Here is a 20,310-nt window from a genome sequence, read left to right on the forward strand (position 1 = left end):
TTTTGCATATTTGGTTATATCCGGAGGTGCATATGGCCCTGAGGTTCACTCAGCCTACACCAGAAATGAGTACCAGGTTAATTCCTGGGGGGCAAAGGGGGCCGGGCGTAGAGCTAACCACACTACCCCATCACATGCCGAGGTTAACAATGGTGGAAGCCTTTACCTTCCACTCCTCCAGGGGCCTTCATGGCCTGTACGGAGGTGACTTTGCTTTGCTATATTTGGTTATATCCTATTCATTTTCAAAAAACAAAAACAAAAACCACCACACACACAAATAGGATATATCGTATTATCAATTATGAAAATACAAAAAAAAAAAAATATATATATATATATATATGTTATTGCATACTGACCATATTCAAAGGATTGATCTTGTCCATTCCTTGTCTTGATTGTGCTTGCGACATGGGACACTCGGAGGGGTAATTCTAGAAACAGAATTTAGCAAAACATTAATACTGATATTCACTCAACAACCACAAAACACACTGCAGACAGGGAAGGTAAAAGCACTTTTATTGAAGTTCAATAATGCAACCAGGATTTTATTCTAATGTAACCACTTGGTTGTCATAAGTTGTTTTCGTTTATTTCCTTCCAGTTATTACTTTAATGCTCCTTACTCCCATTGATTTCTTCCAGTGTAGAATTAAAACAAACAACCTGTGGTGTAATAAAACATTAGGACCTTGGCCAACCAAGACAATAGTCCAGCCAAATGACCTGCAGATACTAGGGTGCCACATAATCAGCATAACAACATCCTCAGCCATATATTGCTTGGCCAGAATTAAAATCCCTGGACTAGCTAAGAATCATGGGAACTCTGGGTAAAAGGTAGACATGCTACCCCTACACCACAGGACTGGCCTGATTATAATCACTAACAAAATATATTTTATTATTTTACAGTTTCCAAGAGCAACCAACATCTGAAAGTTGCATTTGTCAAGAACTACTACATATAAAATTTAAAAGAATAAAAAGTCGAATATCGTTTGATATCACATATTCCTTTACACAGAATGAAAAAAAAAAAAAAAAGAACTGCTTGACTGAAAAGGCTAATGGTTGCTGTTCTTTACTGTGAAAATCTTGCACTTCCACAGTAATAATGGTTAGCGCAATTAGCTGCCATTCTTGGAAGTCTGAGGTTAGAGATTTAAGACTGACAAGGGAATTGGTATGTGGCTGAAAAGGTTCATGTAACTCACATTCACTGCAGGTGTACAAGGAGAGAGCTACAACATCTCAGGTAGTGTAATGGGAGGACACAAATTTACTTTATTGTGAAAATCAAGTTGAAAGATGTTGGATCATTTTCATCATGGTCTGTAAAAGGATTCGTTCAGCAGTTCAGGACAACGCAGTACTTGAAATAGTGATGGGATAATCAAATACAAAATAATTGCTTATTCGATTATTTCATTTTATTCAATTATTTTTTCCATTCAATTACTTTTTCAATTATTTATTTGAAATTCCATTTGAACAATTGGAGCAATTGAGTAGTAAACGCTTTCAAAATAATCAAATGAATAATCCTAATGTTGCCATCAACTCAGCAATCTCATGACAGGAAAATTATAATTAACTATAAGTAAGGTTCGGATGTTAAGGAAAGGTCATATTCTTTTCCTGAGCTCATTTTACCCGAAATCTGAAAAATAAGTTTGAATGACGGGTCCCTGACCACGTTTAAAGTAATTTGATGTTGCCTTTAAAGGCTGTTCACTGCTACACATGGGAGGCTAGGGGTACCAAATCCATAATAAACTATATCTTAACAGACTTCGAATTCCGGAAATCCGTTAGGAATGTACGAGTTTTCCGCGGATTTTTTGATGATACAGACCACTATCTGATCTGTAGTGAACTAAGTATCTCTAGGCCTAGGGTAGAGAAAGTGAAATCTGTCTGCAAACGAATAAGGGTAGAAAATCTCCATGACGAAGAAATTAGACAGAAGTACATGGATATGATTAGTGAGAAGTTTCGAACAGTAGACAGTAAGCAGGTTCAGGATATAGAAAGTGAATGGGTGGCATACAGGGATGCTGTAGTAGAAACAGCAAGGGAATGCCTAGGAGCAACTGTGTATAAAGATGGGAAAAGGCGAACATCATGGTGGAATGATGAAGTGAGAGCAGCTTGTAAACGTAAAAAGAAGGCTTATCAGAAATGGCTCCAAACAAGGGCAGAGGTAGACAGGGATTTGTACGTAGATGAAAGAAACAGAGCGAAACAAATAGTTGTTGAATCCAAAAAGAAGTCATAGGAAGATTTTGGTAACAACCTGGAAAGGCTAGGTCAAGCAGCAGGGAAACCTTTCTAGACAGTAATAAAGAATCTTAGGAAGGGAGGGAAAAAGGAAATGAACAGTGTTTTGAGTAATTCAGGTGAACTCATAATAGATCCCAGGGAATCACTGGAGAGGTGGAGGGAATATTTTGAACATCTTCTCAATGTTAAAGGAAATCATCCTGGTGGTGTTGCGAACCGCCAAGCTCATGGGGAGGAGGAAAATGATGTTGGTGAAATTATGCTTGAGGGAGTGGAAAGGGTGGTAAATAAACTCCATTGTCATAAGGCAGCAGGAATAGATGAAATTAGACCTGAAATGGTGAAGTATAGTGGGAAGGCAGGGATGAAATGGCTTCATAGAGTAGTAAAAGCATGGAGTGTTGCTAAGGTGCCTTCAGATTGGACAAAAGCATTAATTGCACCTATCTATAAGCAACGGAACAGGAAGGATTGCAACAACTATCGAGGTATCTCATTGATTAGTATACCAGGCAAAGTATTCACTGGCATCTTGGAAGGGAGGGTGCGATCAGTCGTTGAGAGGAAGGTGGATGAAAACCAGTGTGGTTTCAGACCACAGAGAGGCTGTCAGGATCAGATTTTCAGTATGCGCCAGGTAATTGAAAAATGCTACGAGAGGAATAGGCAGTTGTGTTTATGTTTCATAGATCTAGAGAAAGCATATGACAAGGTACCAAGGGAAAAGATGTTCACCATACTGGGGGACTATGGAATTAAAGGTAGATTATTAAAATCAAAGGCATTTATGTTGACAATTGGGCTTCAGTGAGAATCGATGGTAGAATGAGTTCTTGGTTCAGGGTACTTACAGGGGTTAGACAAGGCTGTAATCTTTCACCTTTGCTGTTCGTAGTTTACATGGATCATCTGTTGAAAGGTATAAAATGGCAGGGTGGGCTTCAGTTAGGTGGAAATGTAGTAAGCAGTCTGGCCTATGCTCACGACTTGGTCTTAATGGCAGATTGTGCCGAAAGCCTGCAGTGTAATATCTTGGAACTTGAAAATAGGTGCAATGAGTATGGTATGAAAATTAGCCTCTCGAAGACTAAATTGATGTCAGTAGGTAAGAAATTCAACAGAACTGAATATCAGACGGGTGATACAAAGCTAGAGCAGGTCGATAATTTCAAGTATTTAGGTTCGGTGTTCTTCCAGGATGGTAACATGGTAAGTGAGATTGAATCAAGGTGTCGTAAAGCTAATGCAGTGAGCTATCAGTTGCGATCAACAGTATTCTGTAAGAAGGAAGTCAGCTCCCAGACGAAACTATCATTACATCGGTCTGTTTTCAGACCAACTTTGCTTTACGGGAGCGAAAGTTGGGTGGATTCAGGATATCTTATTCATAAATTAGAAGTAACGGACATGAAAGTAGCAAGAATGATTGCTGGTACAAACAGGTGGGAACAATGGCAGGAGGGTACTTGGAATGAGGAGATAAAGGCTAATTTATGAATGAACACGATGGATGAAGCTGTACGCATAAACCGGCTTGGTGGTTGGGTCATGTGAGGCGAATGGAGGAGGATAGGTTACCTAGGGCCAGTATCCAGTATTCGGGAGATAGTAGGTTCGAACCCCACTGTCGGCAGCCCTGAAAATGGTTTTCCGTGGTTTCCCATTTTCACACCAGGCAAATACTGGGGCTGTACCTTAATTAAGGCCACAGCCGCTTCCTTCCCACTCCCAGCCCTTCCCTGTTCCATCGTCGCCATAAGACATATCTGTGTCGGTGCGACGTAAAAGCAACTAGCAGGTTACCTAGGAGAATAATGGACTCTGCTATGGAGGGTAAGAGAAGTAGAGGTAGACCAAGACGACGATGGTTAGACTCGGTTTCTAACGATTTAAATATAAGAGGTATAGAACTAAATGTGGCCACAACACTAGTTGCAAATCGAGGATTGTGGCGACATTTAGTAAATTCACAGAGGCTTGCAGACTGAACGCTGAAAGGCATAACAGCCTATAATGATTATGTATGTATGTATGTATGTATAAATGCATATTTCAGCCATTTTTATTGTTTGGTCATATTTTGCTCTAGTGATGTAAGGTAATATTTGGTTATAATTTCAGCATTTTTGTTTAAACTGAGGCGTCGTTAACAAGGTACGTGTTATCTGCATCGAGTTTCAAACACAGGATTTCGGAATAGTGTAGTAGATATATTTTTCTTTCTTTTCTTGGAAAAGGCAGGTTGCAGGTTTAGAAGACCTGATTCCAAGAAGGCGCTCCTCTATGGACGGCTTTTACCACATCTTTCTGGACAAGTTAGATTGCGACACTGTACGCGTGAGGTCACAGAACATGACGATAGTGTGTTTCCGCCTTTCAATAGGATGTCACTCCAGTATTTAGCTCAGAAGTAATTAGCAAACAAGGAAATGCCATGTTATATTTCGCCCAGTTCTTCCTTGCAGGGTCAAGTTAAAGATCCCTTGCTCTTTCACTACCAACGGATTTCAACAGATTGGTCACACTTGTAGTACTGCAGTGAACCCCATCATCCTGAAAGTGAAGTGTAGTGAAGCTGTAAAGTTAAGAAAGTATGCGAAAGAATTTGGTGAAGAGACGTTCAGTACTGACGGAACAATTCTTTTTTGTAAAGCATGTGAAGTTACGGTAGCGGCGATAAAGCGATTTAATGTGCAACAGCACTGCGCTACGGCTAAGCATAAAAGCTGCGCGAATTGAAAGTCTTCTGAACAGAGCAGGTAGGCTCTTTTGTTTGATACAGCGAAATCTTTGTCAACCTAACTTTCCGATTTCTCAAAAGACCTGTGCGAAATGTTGGTATCTACCAATATTCCGCTTAACAAAAATAACAACGAACATTTCTGAAAATTCTTAACTAAATACACAACACAGTCGATCCTGGACGAGGCTACATTGCAAAAAATTTATTTGCCCTCCCATTATGAAGATGCACTTCGAAAAATTAGAATTAGTGTAGGCAACAATAGCATCTAGGTATCCGTTGATGAAACTACAGATGTTTGTGGTAGGTATGTTGCGAATGTTATAATTGGCACGCTTCTCGTGGATCGTCCGGGCGATGTATATTTACTTCATTCGGAGGTTCTGGATGCAGCTAACCATTCCACAATTGCAATACTTTTTGACAATGCCATGAAGCTTTTGTGGGATGGTGAAGTTAAGCGAGAACGAATCTTGCTGTTACTAACCGATGCTGCACCATACATGGTGAAAGCAGCAAGGGGACTTAAGGAATTTTACCCAAAAATGGTCCATTTAACATGTCTTGCTCACGGATTGCACAGAGTTGCTGAAGAAATACAGCAGAATTTTCCTGGTGTTGACTGGTTAATATCAAATGTCAAGAAAATATTTGTGAAGGCTTCACTGAGGGTGGCAAAATTCAAAGATCACGTGCCTTCACTTCCTCTTCCTCCTCAGCCAGTGCTCACCTGATGGGGAACGTGGCTTAACACAGTAGAGTACTACTGTGAACACTACGAAATGTGCAAGAAATTGTTTCTACTTTTGACAGTAGCGAGGCATCGTCAATAAAAATTGCACAGGAACTGTTTTCCAATGATCTGTCAGAACAATTACTATATATTTCTTCAAATTATAGAGATCTATTGAAAACTATCTCTCACCTTGAAGGTTTAGAATTATATGAGTGTTTGGGAATAGTAAAGGACATGGTATCCAAAGTAGAACAAGCAAGAGGTACAGTGTCAGTTGCAGTGAAGATCAAACTTAGTAAGGTGCTCAGTGCAAATGAAGGATACGCAACAATGTGCAGAATTGGTGCCATTTTAGAGAGTAATGGATCTGGTTTAGGCGAAAATGACCAGCAGCTAAGCAGCAGTGAACGGACTATATTTAAATACGCTCCTGTGACATCATGTGATGTAGAAAGGAGCTTCTCCCAGTACAAAAAAATACTGAGTGACCTTCGAAGGAGATTTCTTTTCAACAGCCTGAGAAAGTACATAGTCGTGATGTGCAATGCTGGCAAAGAAGAAGATTAAGAGGATATGTAGGATTATGAACTCAATAAACTTCCCGTTAGGCAGTGTCTTCTAACATACGCCGACAGATGTCATAACAGCTTATAAATCTCATGCTTTGTCCCGTACTGGCTCAACACAACTAAGGTTAAGTTATAAGGAGATTTCCACCTTCCAATACTTGTCAATTTCCTATAGCTAGTTCATTGTTTACATGACATAATCCAGCTTAACCTCTAGGTGTATACAAATTAGAACATGTTTCGTTCCGATTATGGAACATTTTCAGCTAAAAGATTTGACAAAAAATGGCAGGAAAATTAAAACACATGTAATGACTTTGGTGATGAAATAAAATGTTCACTCATGTTGGGTTAAAATTTCCAACAAGTCAATGTCCACGTAACGAATAAAATAAGTGTAAGGGGTCTTCTTTATGCTGGGGACGTGTATGCTTGTTGATCTTGAAGATAAAATTGCGAATGTAAAAGATTTTCTTAAAATATGGTTGTAGGGGGAACTCTTGAAACAACAAGCTCAACTTCAACTACGGTTGTTTTAAGAGTTCCCCCGACAACCATATTTTAAGAAAATCTTTTACATTCTCAATTTTATCTTCAAGATCAACAAGCTTACACGTCTCCAGCATAAAGAAGACCCCTTACGCCGATTTTATTCGTTACGTGGACATTGACTTGTTGGAAATTTTAACCCAACATGAATGAACATTTTATTTCATCACCATAATCATTACATGTGTTTTAATTGTCCTGCCATTTTTTGTCAAATCTTTTAGCTGAAGATGTTTCATAATCGGAACGAAACAAGTTCTAATTTGTATACACCTAGAGATTAAGCTGGATTATGTCATGTAAACAATAAACTAGCTATAAGAAATTAACAAGTATTGGAAAGGTGGGAATCTCTTTATAACTTAACCTTAGATATCATAAAGCATGCTAATACTTTGTTTGTTTTTTTTTCCTTTTAGGAAAACCAAGCAAGAACTGCATCTCAAGGCCATGATACTGAATGAAAGTTGAAAATTTTAATGTACTGTAACTCTCTGTCAGTTTGTATGATTAGATGTATCTGGTGTATTATAGCTGATCACGTTTTGGCACTTAAGACGTTTACTGTATGTTAGTGATACTCTACCTATCCCAAAAATTCATCTCATATTTCATAGTCTTTTTAGGTCATATTTTATAGCGTTTAGGTCATATTTAGCTAGTTATTAGGGCATATTTGCTTGCATATTTTGTACTATTTTAGGTCTTACACTTCCGAACCCTACTGATAAGCCTTCTGAAAATAGTACGAACTCATGCTCCATTAAGCAACAGTCAAAATCAACCAAACCAAAACATCAGATGTGAAAATCAGAAGGGGGGTATGCCAAGGTTGTATACTCTCGCCACTCCTTTTTAATATCTATTCTGACATTATTTTTAAAGAAGCTTTGCATGATGTTGAACTGGGTGTGAAAGTAAATGGTGTTTTGATCAATAATATTAGATATGCAGATGACACTCTGATTCTGTGCAACACTATAGAAGGCCTTCAAGAACGCCTGAACAGAATCCATGTCAAAGGTTTACAGTATGGTCTCAATATAAATGTAGCAAAAACTAAGTTAATGGTATTTAGCGGAAACAGTAATGCAAATGTCACCTTGTCATTAAACAACCGTAAAATAGAACAAGTCCACCAGTTCAAGTAACTTGGCAGCATAATAACAGACAGTATGGATCCAGATAAGGAAATCAGATGCAGAATTGAGAGCACAAGAGCTGCATTTCACAGGATGAGCTCTTTGTTCTATAATAATCATCTGAATCTGAAGCTCAGACAGAGATTAATGAAGTGCTACATCTGGTCAGTACTGTTATATGGAGCAGAAACATGGACCTTAAAAGCCACAAGTGTCAAACGACTTGCCGCCTTTGAAATGTGGTTGCACAGAAGAATGCTTAGAATACCCTGGACTGATATGATAACAAATGATGAAGTCCTAAGGAGAGCTAGGACGAAGCAAGAAATAATAACAACTATAAAAGTTCGCATAATAGCTTATCTAAGCCACATATTAAGAGGAAACAAATATGGCCTCATAAAACTCATTCTTCAGGGTAAAACAGAGGGCAAACAGCGAGTTGGCAGACCAGAAATAGCATGGCTACACAACATCAAACAATGGACCGGTATTGAGACAACTGAGAGACTCTTCCGACTGGCAGAAGACAGAAAACATTCTCCAGAGTAATCGCCGACGTCAGGGTAACCGGATATGGCTCTTGAAGATGATGCTCCATTACTTAAAATGTATAATTAGATGCACCCACATGATTACGTGAAGTGCAATGTTGTAGTGTCGATTCCTTGGCTCACCAAACTTATCAATTCATAAATTAAAATTCATCAGAATTTTCTCAAAAATACGGTGAAGTTGCTATCTTTGAAATTCTTTTGCTAAATTACTTCAAAAAGATTCCTAATCACTAATGATGATGATGATATTTTGTGATAGTGGTTCTTATAAGGGTCAAAAATAATGAAGTAAAAGGTGGTGTTGGTGGTGGTGATTACTGTTCTAAGGGGGAGTACAATTGGGCATCCATCCTCTGTTAATACTAATCAGAGGGAGGTAGCAGAGCGATGTTCATAATGTGCCGCACAATATAAACACACACAAAGGAAGATAAAATACACAAAACAAGGACGACTCTAAGACAATGAATAGAGGGACATCAGGATGTGGAAGATGCTGGACCGCCCTGCCAAGAGCATAACTTGATAGTGCTTGAACTCTCAAATAAGACTATCAGGTTCCTTACAATACCGTTTATCAAACATAACCTCGTTAAGTTCATTTAGAAAATAACCTTAACCTTAAAAAAAAAGTTATGTTAGAGCTCATATAGCTTAACTATATTAATAGACATTTACACAGTGCTCATCAACACTGGCACAATGATTTGAAGATATCATTTATGTTATTAATCTGAAATAGTTGCCTTCCTCACAAATATGGTGACCCTTGAGGTCCAGGACTATAAAACAATAAATATTACATTAAGACACTGTTCAACTCGTTGGCTGAATGGTCAGTGAACTGGCCTTCAGTTCAGAGGGCCCCGGCTTCGATTCCCGGCCGAGTCGGGGATTTTAATCACTTCTGATTAATGTTCTGGCTCAGGGACCGGATGTATGTGTCCATCCCAACACTCTCCTCATCATGTTTGGACAACATACCACACTACCAACCACCACAGAAACAAGCAATAGTGATTACATCCCTCGATATAGGTCTGGCATCAGGAAGGGTACCCAGCCGTAAAATAGAGCCAAATCCACGTGCGATGCAGTTCGCACCCTTGATCCCACAGGTGTGGGAAAAGCAGTAGGAAAAGAAGATGTTAAGATACTACCCTGTAAAAAAATTTTAAGGCGACTAAATTGACAGCCATGCCCGCAGGCACGGGAGGGTTGGTAGTCCTGCCCTCAGAACTCAAAAGATGTTCTGTGCACCAAATAAACACCATCAGGTATAAAGATGATATCAAATGAATTTACAACTTTAGAAACAAAGGTTAAACAGTAGCAACATAGGAAACACAAGAAGTAAGCTAATGGACATCAAGGGTAGGACATGACCACATAATTATTTCCGTATTTCCATATATGTATCACAAGGCAGCAACATATCCAATAAAAAACATATTTTGAAATTGAAGATTCCCTTATGCAGTGGGCTTGCCCATTCTACTGGCGACAGGCAAACAAGGAAAATTAAAATGACGAGTCATTTGACAAGTAATATGTTAAAGTTGCATGCCCCTGAAAGAAAAGCATGATAACGCTGGAAACGTGCTTTTTCGATTAAATTTATTCATCGAAGATGCAAGACTGTCCTGCAAAAGGTTAAGTTAAGACATGTTAAAGAACACAGAACTTACATTATCCCATTACCTAGACTGGAACTCCCCAGTGGAGCGACAACTCGGAACAGACACATCCACCTTGACAGAGGACAAGACTAGAACCAATAATAATAATGTTATTGGATCAAACCTGCCAAGTTGGGGTCAGAAGGCCAGTGCCTCAACCGCCTGAGCCACTCAGCCTGGCAAGACGAGAATCATGATGCTAGCTTTGCTTCGTAAGAATATAACCCCGCCCAAATTTGCACGAATCCCCTTCCAGAACAAGGGAAGCCAATGACCAATCAAGTGCAAAATTCAACCAAAGCAGACTTCACATATTCTTAACACAAGAGTGGAATGTTCTCACACCCTCTGACAATTGCCGGAACGCTCTTGACACTTTACAGAAAACCAGAAACAAGACTTCATTATGGCATCATTCCCACACCTCAAACACAAACAAGGGTTGTTTCTTGCACCAGCAAGATGTGAGAACTAGTCAGTCCTTCCATAAGGTGCCCAAACAGTCCCTTTTTAAATTTTGCTGTGCAGTACGAAGACTCTGTTTTCCTTATAATAATAAACTTGTGCACTATATAAACTGACACACTACATGAACTGGAGCATCAGAACTAATTCAGCATGATATAAGTTCCCTTCAGTGTGTTAGAAGGGAATAGTTAAATGCTTTGGAATTTTTAAGAACAGAACTTAAGAAATGTATCATCATCATCATCATCATCATTTTCCAGCTCCAGATTCTCAGGTGTGGTGTACAAGCACTCGCCACTTCTTCCTGTCAAAGTATTGCTCCTGTTCCGGTATGTCCTCTCACTTGACATTCCTCTCGCTGACCTCCAATTTCACTGTGTGTATCCATTGATTTCTTGGCCTCCCTACTGGCCTCTTCCCTTTCACTTCTCAGTCAGATTAGTTCCTTGCTGCTCTCATTCTGTCCACCCTCATAACATGTCCAAACCATTGCAGCCTACGTCTTCCTAAAAGCTCGGTAACAGGTATTTTGATGCCAGCCTCCTTCCTGTTTGCTTCATTTCTAACCTTGTCTTTTCCTGGTCTTCTGGTTCATTGTTCTAATGAATTCATTTCTGCTAACTGGATTTTACTAGTGGCCTTGTGATGTAGGGTGCATGTTTTGACTCCATAGGTGAGAATTGGAATGAAGTAGGTATGAAACATTTCAGTTTTGCCTTCTGGGATATATTATCATCCCAGAGTAGTTTTCTCACTTGAAAAAATTAAAATGAAGTTTTGAAAGTCCTATTAAGTATTTCTTAGTATATTGTGTTATCTTTTGAAATGATACTTCCAAGGTATTTGAAGTTAGAAACAGATTGTAACTGATTCTCTGCAGGAAAATGATCAAAACTGTGCCTGTTCTGTTGATAGTCATTTCAACAGTTTTTGTTTTACTAATGTTTAGTCCATGTTCTTTAAACTTGCCATTTCAAAGATGTAGTTTCTCCTGAATTTCTGCTTCATTATCTCTCCCAGATCAGAACAATATCTGCAAATATTAGGCTCTTTGCAATGTTCTTTGAGAGATTTTATGATCCAATCCATAACAATGATGAACAGAAGTGGTGGCAAGGCACTTCCTTGCTGGACTCCTATTTGGTTTCAAACCAATATGATCTTCCACCCCTACCTGGACACAGCTGAAGCATTTTTGATAGATCTTTACACTATCAACCAGGAAGTTTGGCACACCTATACCTTCTAGGCATTCCCGATTATCTTCCTAGGCACACTGCCGTAGGTCTTTTCAATGTCCATAAAAACCATCACTAAGTTCTTACCATATTCTCAGTGCTTCTCTGTTAGCATTCCGATGCCACATATCAGGTGTGTAGTGTTCTGGCTCTTCCTGAACCCATGTTGTTCCTCCTCCAATAATGGTTCTACTATATTCCTGATACTTCTTTCAATTATCTTCTCCAAAAGTTTACATGAGCGAGAAAGTAGAGCGATTCCCCTATAATTTGCACATTTCTTCCAATTTTCTTTTTTGTACAGGGGGATAATTATACCATTCATCAATCCTCTGGTATCCTGTTCTCTTTCCAGATGAGTGAGGGTACTCTGCACAACCACCGTACGACTTGTGCTCCTGATGCCTTTATCCGGTCAGCAGTGAGGTCATCAAACCCTGGGGATTTACCATTTCTCATTTTCTTCAGCTCAGACTCCACTTCTAGCCATGTTAGCTGGTGTTGTACTCCATCACTCGCAATAAACTACAGTCTTCAGTGGTATCATTTCGAGGACTTTCTCCATTTAATAAAGTATTGAAGTAGTTCTTCATTTCTTCTCAGATACCTTGACCTGTCTTCACCAGGTTCTCATCATCTGTTTCCAGTGCAAGGATAGTGCCATGCTCACTACTTCTATTCTTGACTACTACATAAAGCAACTTCCTATTACTTTCACAGTCTTCTGCTAGCCTGGTAACGAACTCATCCCAACACCTTTTCCTTTCTTCTTTAATCAGTCGCTTCATAAATAGTTTCTTGTTCCGATACTCCTGTGCCAGGTAGTACTGAATTTCAACTTGGTGGACTGATTTCTGTTTTTTGTTATCTAGTCTCTTCTTTTGTGTATTTCTTTCTTTCACAACAGTTTTCACCCTTTCATTCCACCATGGTGTTTTTTTTCTCCCTGCATATTGCATAGTGATTTGGCTTCTGAAACCATGGTGTTCTTGAATGACAATCACTCTTCTTCTACTCCTCTTTTTTCATTCTTTGGTAATTTCGCTGAGAACTTTCTTTGGTATAATTTTTTCTTCCCGTCTTCTCCTAGCAACTAGGTTGTTATCTTTGGCGTTTTCTTATGCTTGACATTCTGCACATGGATGTTCCCAATGTGAGCAACCCAATGTGGTCACCTTCGAGACTTTCACTTGGAACAAATCAGTGATGAACTGACCAGCACATCTATCAGTTATTATATATTAAGTCTATTACTGTCCTCTGCTCCCCATCCCCACTGTAGCATGTGATTTTATGGCTGCCTCTCTTCTGAAACAAAGGGATTTGTATGCTCAGGTTATTCTGTGCACAGAAGTTTATCATGTTTTCTCCCTCCTGGTTTCTGCCACCATGGGGCCTAATGACATCATCGCAGCCTTGCCTATCTGTCCCATCTTGAGCATTCAGCAATCCTGTATGTGATGTTGTGTTCCTTTATTTGGTCCTCTAGACCAACTTTATGGAGAACAAAAGCAACTGCATTTTTTGCTTCATTAGAGTTCCCACTCCAGTACAAGATATAAACATTTTGTAAGGTTTTCTTTCCTGAGACTTTCCATTTTGTCTCACTCAACCCAAAATCCTGAGTGTGCATCTGTCCATGAAGTTTTCAAGTACTTTGCATTTACCAGCAAGAGTGAAGATACTGAGGGTTCAAATTCTGAGCTGTTTCTTCCTGTGTAAGGTCGGTCTCTTCCTGCATCTCGGATGAACTTCGGGTTTTTGGCCGTTACAAGTTTGTGAGTTGCATTGAAGAGTTGCTGTCATGTCTGGTAATGTTAAAACTTTTGACACCTGAGGCTTGTTTTCGTTTTGAAAGCAATGAACTCATCAACCCTGTTCAGCTGACTTGCTAGGCCTATCACTGTAGAGGATTTTCTGTTGGGGTAATCTCCCTTAGCCTTTGGCAGTCCCGTGCCACACCTGCATGGCAGCAGCATTTTGGTGAATTTGTGTGTCATTTCCAACATAAAGGCTTCACCAAGCCGCCTAAGGGAGAACTCCTCTGCCCTTAACCGTTGGTTTTCCCTTAATTTGACAGGTTTGGTACTGGCCGCTCAACCCTTGGCCAGACAGTCTACTGCCTCATACGGTAACAGGGTGTTTCTGACCTGAGAGTAATGAAGGAGGCTATCAAGAGCAAAAATCAAATGAAGTTACTAGTTTTTTAAAAAAATACATAAGTGCAGCAATAATTTATTTCAGCAAAACTGTGCAATGCATTACATATTTTATTATGCAGTTAAAATAGATTAACACTGCAGTATGCAAGTACATATTTGAGATTTTAATTTTTAACCTCTTTGCATGTTATCTTGAATTAACCTGTATTCAGCATACAATTTCTTATTCCCTTAGTAATACTTATATGACAACCAGCTGGTGTTACCTATGCTTTGCTGCGTAATTCTAGTTGGAATCTTGTACATGTTGTGAATAAGATTTGATTACATTGAATTTTAACATAGGTACTTAAAAATTAAATTTTAGGCACCTTCCCCTATGAAATGGGATATGGCTTTTAGTGTCAGGAGTGTCCGAGGACAAGTTTGGCTCGCCAGATGCAGGTATTTTGATTTGACACCCTTAGGCGACCTGCACGTTGTGATGAGGATGAAATAATGAAGACGACACATACACCCAGCCCACGTGCCAGCGGAATTAACCAATTACGGTTAAAATCCCCGGCCCTGCCAGAAATCGAACCTGAAACCCCTGTGACCAAAGGCCAGCACGCTAACCATTTCACTCAAGAGTGAATAAAATTATTTACAGCGTAGACTGTAGTGCTTTATTCCCAGACTTTACATACCAATTTTCATTAAATTCTGTTCAACTATTTTCTGGTGGCTCAGCTTTGATATGGATATAGCAAAAAAAAAAAAAACCATCTATATTCATGAATATCTCTCTCTTATCATAGATGGTACTGTAACCCCTAAACTACCATTTCACTCAGTGTGAATAAAATTATTTATAGCCCGGACTGTAGTGGCTCATTCCCTCTCTTCAGCCATTTTCTTGTGATGCGCAAATATACAGAGATGATGGAAAATGAAAAAATGTATTTCCTTGTTACTGTGGACACGATCGATTCAGAAATACCATTCTTTCTAAATTTTGAGCAATGTACAGACAAAACTCTTATTTTATATATATATAGATATCATCTGCTTGGACCTGAAAATATTATTTCAAGGAAGTTCAAATGTACAAGAAATAAAGCTATTTTCCAATACCTACAGTAATAATATAGGTCCTTATGAGAGCATTTCTCTAAAAATAAAGCACATTACACAATGGGGGCATATTTCAATACTGGTTGACATGAGCTAACAAGTAAGAACGGCACGAGCTAAAAACATGAAAAATATTTATTTTCTTATGTAGTAAGAATTGAAAAATATGTATAAAAATATTTTGTTTCAGTATGCACACTTTTTTTTTTTTTACCATATGCAGCATTCAAAATTGGGATGCGCGCAAGATTCTATGGCGCATTACATTCGAGTACAAACTCAAATCCGTCGTTCACAGGCAGCATCATTGAAATGTATTGTTCCTTACGTCACAATGCATTGTTGTAATTCTCAACTTTGTTACACCAGTGTGTAGTGTGTTTGCATTAGGTAGTCACAAAATGGAAGGCACGCAGAGAAGAATATCATACTGATGCTACTTTCAAGCGTAAAGTACTTCTTTATACTGAAAAATATGGTAACAGGATGGCAGGATGAGAGTTCAATGTAGCTGAGAGTGATGTTCGTTTATAACGTGCTCCGAATTTTTCTACTGTTTTATGGATTCTAAGTTTACTACGCTGCATATGCCGCTACTAACCTGCCTGTGCTCTCTTCGCCCGTCCAGCTTCAACTGCTCGTGCTGCTTACCCTCCCTCTTTCCTTCCCCTACCGCTTCGCTGCGCATTGGGTACTGTATGCTCTCGTCCTTTCTGGACGCTTCTACTTGAATATAAATTGGCCTGCTCTGGGCTTGAGCAGCGAGTTCGGATGAACACGACGATTTGTATGGAGGGAGGACTTGGTTTTATTTTGCTACCAGCTGGACTGTGTGCAATGTTTCTTTTAAAATGTGCTTTTGTGTACCATTGAAAAGCTACGACTCCTGGACGGGTGAGCGAAAACTTTAATTTATTTCATTTCCATGTTGTTCTTTGAACTTTCTTTTAATGCTGCACTTCCTTAATTTTCAAATTGCCGTTACTGGCTACCAATGACAGTTCATGTTGATAATAAGCTAACTGCAGCTATTGATAGCGGTACCTTACTTTGGAATTACATTACCATCTCACTCCGAAGTTGGACTTTGTGATACGTCAAGTGATTGCTGCGATATGAACCATTGAAATTCAACTGTTTTCCCGAGCAAACGCATGAATAGAATCAATTGAACTATCACCTAGCTTCTGTTTGCTATTTTGGAATTTCATCGATACTGGCTGGTCCTATTTTCCAAATCCCTGTTGGCAGCCATTGGTACCGTTTTCTTTCACGTCCCTCCCCTTTCCCCACCTTCCTATTCCGCATCCCTTCCGCCCCTTTTTTTTTTTTTTCTACATGTATTATTGTGCAGTGGCCCATATGTCTTTCTAAATTTTAATGTTTTTTCATGTTCATACGTAAATTTCTGTTTTCCTTGTGTAGGACACTCCTCATGTAAAAGAGGTTGTATTATTATTGAAGGTTTTGAGTCTAGCTGTTCTCTTTAAAACCAAATCAGAAAATTAATATGGTCGTCCCATCTGTTTTTTCTCTTTTGGAAGTCAGAACTAACTGACCTTTGGATGATTGTTGTTTTCTTTGGCTTGTAAATGTTTCTTCTGGGTGTTTTTTGCTAATATATTGTTATTATAAAAAAAACTATTTCTTCTTTCCCTTTTTTTTTTGTTGTCATACTCCTTTCCTTGCCCTCACGAAATTTGTACCTACCTTGGTTCCTCTGAATATATGGACTCAGTGAAAAAGCTTCCATTTATGCGCTCTGCTGAAAACCTTTTACCTTGAAAATTGAAAACTACCTGCGAACTTGTGCACGGACGGACATATATATATATATTTTTTTTTTTTTGGAGTGTTGTTACTTCCCTTTTGCTACGCCGTCACGCGCGTTGATTGGTACTGCGTCAGTTGGATTAGTATCCTGGTTTATGCCTTGTGTTTTTCTTGGTGCATTGTCTTACCATTCCCATTCTGGTGCATGGCGAGATCATATTCTGAGCGTACATACTTTATCTAAAATACAACATGACACCTACCCATACCAACCACCACGTCACACGTCACGCACACTCAATTTACACCACACGTTTATGGAAGAAACAGAAATTTGCATTATTTGCAACTACCACTACCAGAAAGAAATTCATTAGTCCTCGCAAAGGAAGATATCCTGACAAAGTTTTGGAATTTGTCTGTGATAGGAGGAAGAATGGGCAGGCTGTGACTAGTGACACTATAAGAAACAAAGCAAAAGAGGTGACTGCAGTTCTGAATATACCAAGGCAAGAGTTTAAGGCTAGCCGTAGATGGGTTGATTGCTTTATGAAATGGGCGAGCTTATCTCTACGACGTCTTACAACAATATGCCAAATTCTTCCACAGGATTTTGATAAAAAACTTCAAGAATTTCAGTGGTAGGTCATCACACTTTGGAAAGAGAAGAATTTTTCGAATGGGCGAATAGGCAACGCTGATGAGACGCCAATTTGGTTTGATATGGCATGTAATTACACGATCGATGAGAAGGGGACAAAATAACTTACCATCAAAACATCAGGGTGTGAAAACAGTGCGTAACTGTAATTCTGGCAATCACAGCAGATGGGCATAAACCTCTCCCTTTCTTAATCTTCAAGTGGAAAGCAAGCCCCAAGACCCCTAACAATGAAAAGCTCTTTCCTGATGACATCATTCTTCAAAATCAAGAGAACAGATGGATGAGTGAAACTTTAATGCTTGAAACGTATGGGAACTCCGTCCTGGTGGGCTTACCAAACTACCATCAATGCTTTGTCTTGATGCATTTTGTGGTCATCTTACTGACGATGTAAAAAAGAAGATCCACAGCCTAGTCAGTGACCTTGTTATTATTCCTGGAGGAATGAATTCTGTGTTACAACACCAGGATGTTAGAACAAATAAACCTTTCAAACGTTTCGTTCAGGAACAGTAAGAAAAATGGTTTTCTGAACCAAACCGTGAATTGACTCAGACATGCCACATTATTGCACACTGGGTTTTGGCTCCCTGGAAGAGCATCGAAGCACCAATGATCGTAAAATCATTCAAGAAATGCTGCATTTCAAATACTCTGGACGGCAGTGAAGGTGATGTGCCCTGGAACGACACTGAGGATGATGGGGAAAGAGGAAATGAATCTATTTCTGATGTAGACTCCTCCGAGGATACCACTAATGATGACATTACTGAATAACGATGAGTAACACATGGTTAAAAAGTGACTCAGAAGAGAAATGTTAGAAATGGTGCTAGCAATGTACAACAACTGTGTTAGCAGAGTACTGACCCCAGTGGGAAAGAGAGAATGGTTTAGGAATAAGACTGGACTAGGACAGAGGAGTGAACTGTCAACTCTTTTGTTTATTAAGGCCATGGACAAAATTGTAAAGGAAACAAAGGAAGCCTATGGAGATGAAGATACTGCTATTTGCAGATGATGTGATCTGGTTAAAGGACAGCAAAGAAGTGCAACAACAACTAGATGTACTGAACGAAAAAATTGAGAAGTATGGCATGAAAATCAGTACAGAGAAAAGCAAGACTATGGTGATCTTGAGAGGGGAAAGGCAAGGAAAGGGCACTGTGAAAATTGGAAGACAGAGTTTGGAAATTGTGGACAGCTTTAAATACCTAGGAAGTGAATTAATGCAAAATGCTAGGGTGGACATGGAGATTAGCAGGAGGGTACAGCAGAGTAATGCATTCTACCAAAATGTAAGAAAACCTGTTTGGAACAAAGAAGTACCACAGAAAGTAAAGAGATAATGTACAAAATGTACTATGTACCCATACTGACGTATGCAGGTGAGACTTGGACTTTGACTAGTAGGCAAGAGAGTAGAATTCAGTGCAGTGAGATGAAATTAAAAAGTAGTATGACAGGCAAGACAAGGAAAGACAAGGTGAGAAATGAAGATGTTAGGAAGGAAGTTGGGATAGGAAAGCTAAATGAGAGAGTTGAAAATAATAAACTAAAATGGAGGAGAATAGAATTCCAAGACGTATGCTGGAGGCAAAGTGCGAGGGCAAGAGAGCAAGAGAAAGACCTAGAACAAGATGGATTGAATCAGTGAAGAAAGGCATAAGAAGACAATTTAGACTGGGACAAGATCATGGAAGAGGAATGGTTTTACTGTTGATAAAGAATCACTAAGGATTAAAATAGGTTCTTTTTTGGGGGAACTCTTTATGGATACCATAACTTTTAGGATAGCATACAGTTCACATGTGAATATGGAGCATGTAGCTGGTAGTGCATACTTCATTGTGTGATCGGGGTGGACAACAGCACAGCAGCCACCATATTCGGTTTTTGAGCCATCAATGAATGTACATAGGAGTGTGTCTGGGCAGACTTTCACACTTTTCAGATAGTATTTGTTTAAATACGGTACTGTCTGTTGTTTCTTTATTGACTTCACTTAAATCTAATATTATTGGTGGTGGTTCAGCTTTCCATGGAGGGAATGTGATGTCTTTTTTAGTTCTTGAAGCAATCGGGGGAAATGAAGTAAGTATTGTGTAAACCTAATGTGGAAGGGTATATGTCTCTTTTGTTGCGAGGAATAGTGTTGAGGCTGATAGTGTGGGAAAACATAAGCATGTGCTCTGGAGCGAGGAGAGGCTGCTATCTCTACTGCATAGTTGATAGTCAGTTGTTTTCTGCGAGTTCGAAGCAGGGGTTCATTAGCTTCTATTAATAAACTTGAGATCGGGCTAGTTTTGAATGCTCCCAAGGCAATTCTGAGAGAAGTGTTTTGAATTGGGTCAAGCATTTTCAGTGAGGATGCTGTAGCTGAATTATATATAACAGAACCATAATCCAGTTTGGTGCGAATTATAGATCTGTAAGTGCGCATTAATACATGAAGATATGCTCTCCAGTTGTTAGCTGCCAATGATTTGAGTACATTAATTCGATGTAGGCAATCATTTTTTACAGTTTTTAGATGAGAGTTCCATGTTAATTTTCTGTCAAAGGTCATTCCTAGTATTATTATTTCATTTACTATCTCAATTTTATTTCCCTTGAGGTACA

General features: G+C 39.1%; 1 protein-coding gene across 2 annotated transcripts in view; it reads right to left on the reverse strand.

The window, feature by feature from the left end:
• Positions 1 to 20,310, reverse strand: part of Cchl (Cytochrome c heme lyase) — a 96,150-nt gene that overhangs the window by 39,437 nt on the left and 36,403 nt on the right. For both annotated transcript variants that reach the window (XM_067150642.1, XM_067150647.1), the window contains exon 3: positions 363 to 437. In XM_067150642.1, the coding sequence (XP_067006743.1) occupies positions 363 to 437 (75 nt within the window). The remainder of the gene's footprint in view (positions 1 to 362; positions 438 to 20,310) is intronic.

The sequence above is a fragment of the Anabrus simplex genome, chromosome 1, assembly GCF_040414725.1.
Source record: "Anabrus simplex isolate iqAnaSimp1 chromosome 1, ASM4041472v1, whole genome shotgun sequence".
In the NCBI taxonomy this organism is placed as follows: Eukaryota; Metazoa; Arthropoda; class Insecta; order Orthoptera; family Tettigoniidae; genus Anabrus; species Anabrus simplex.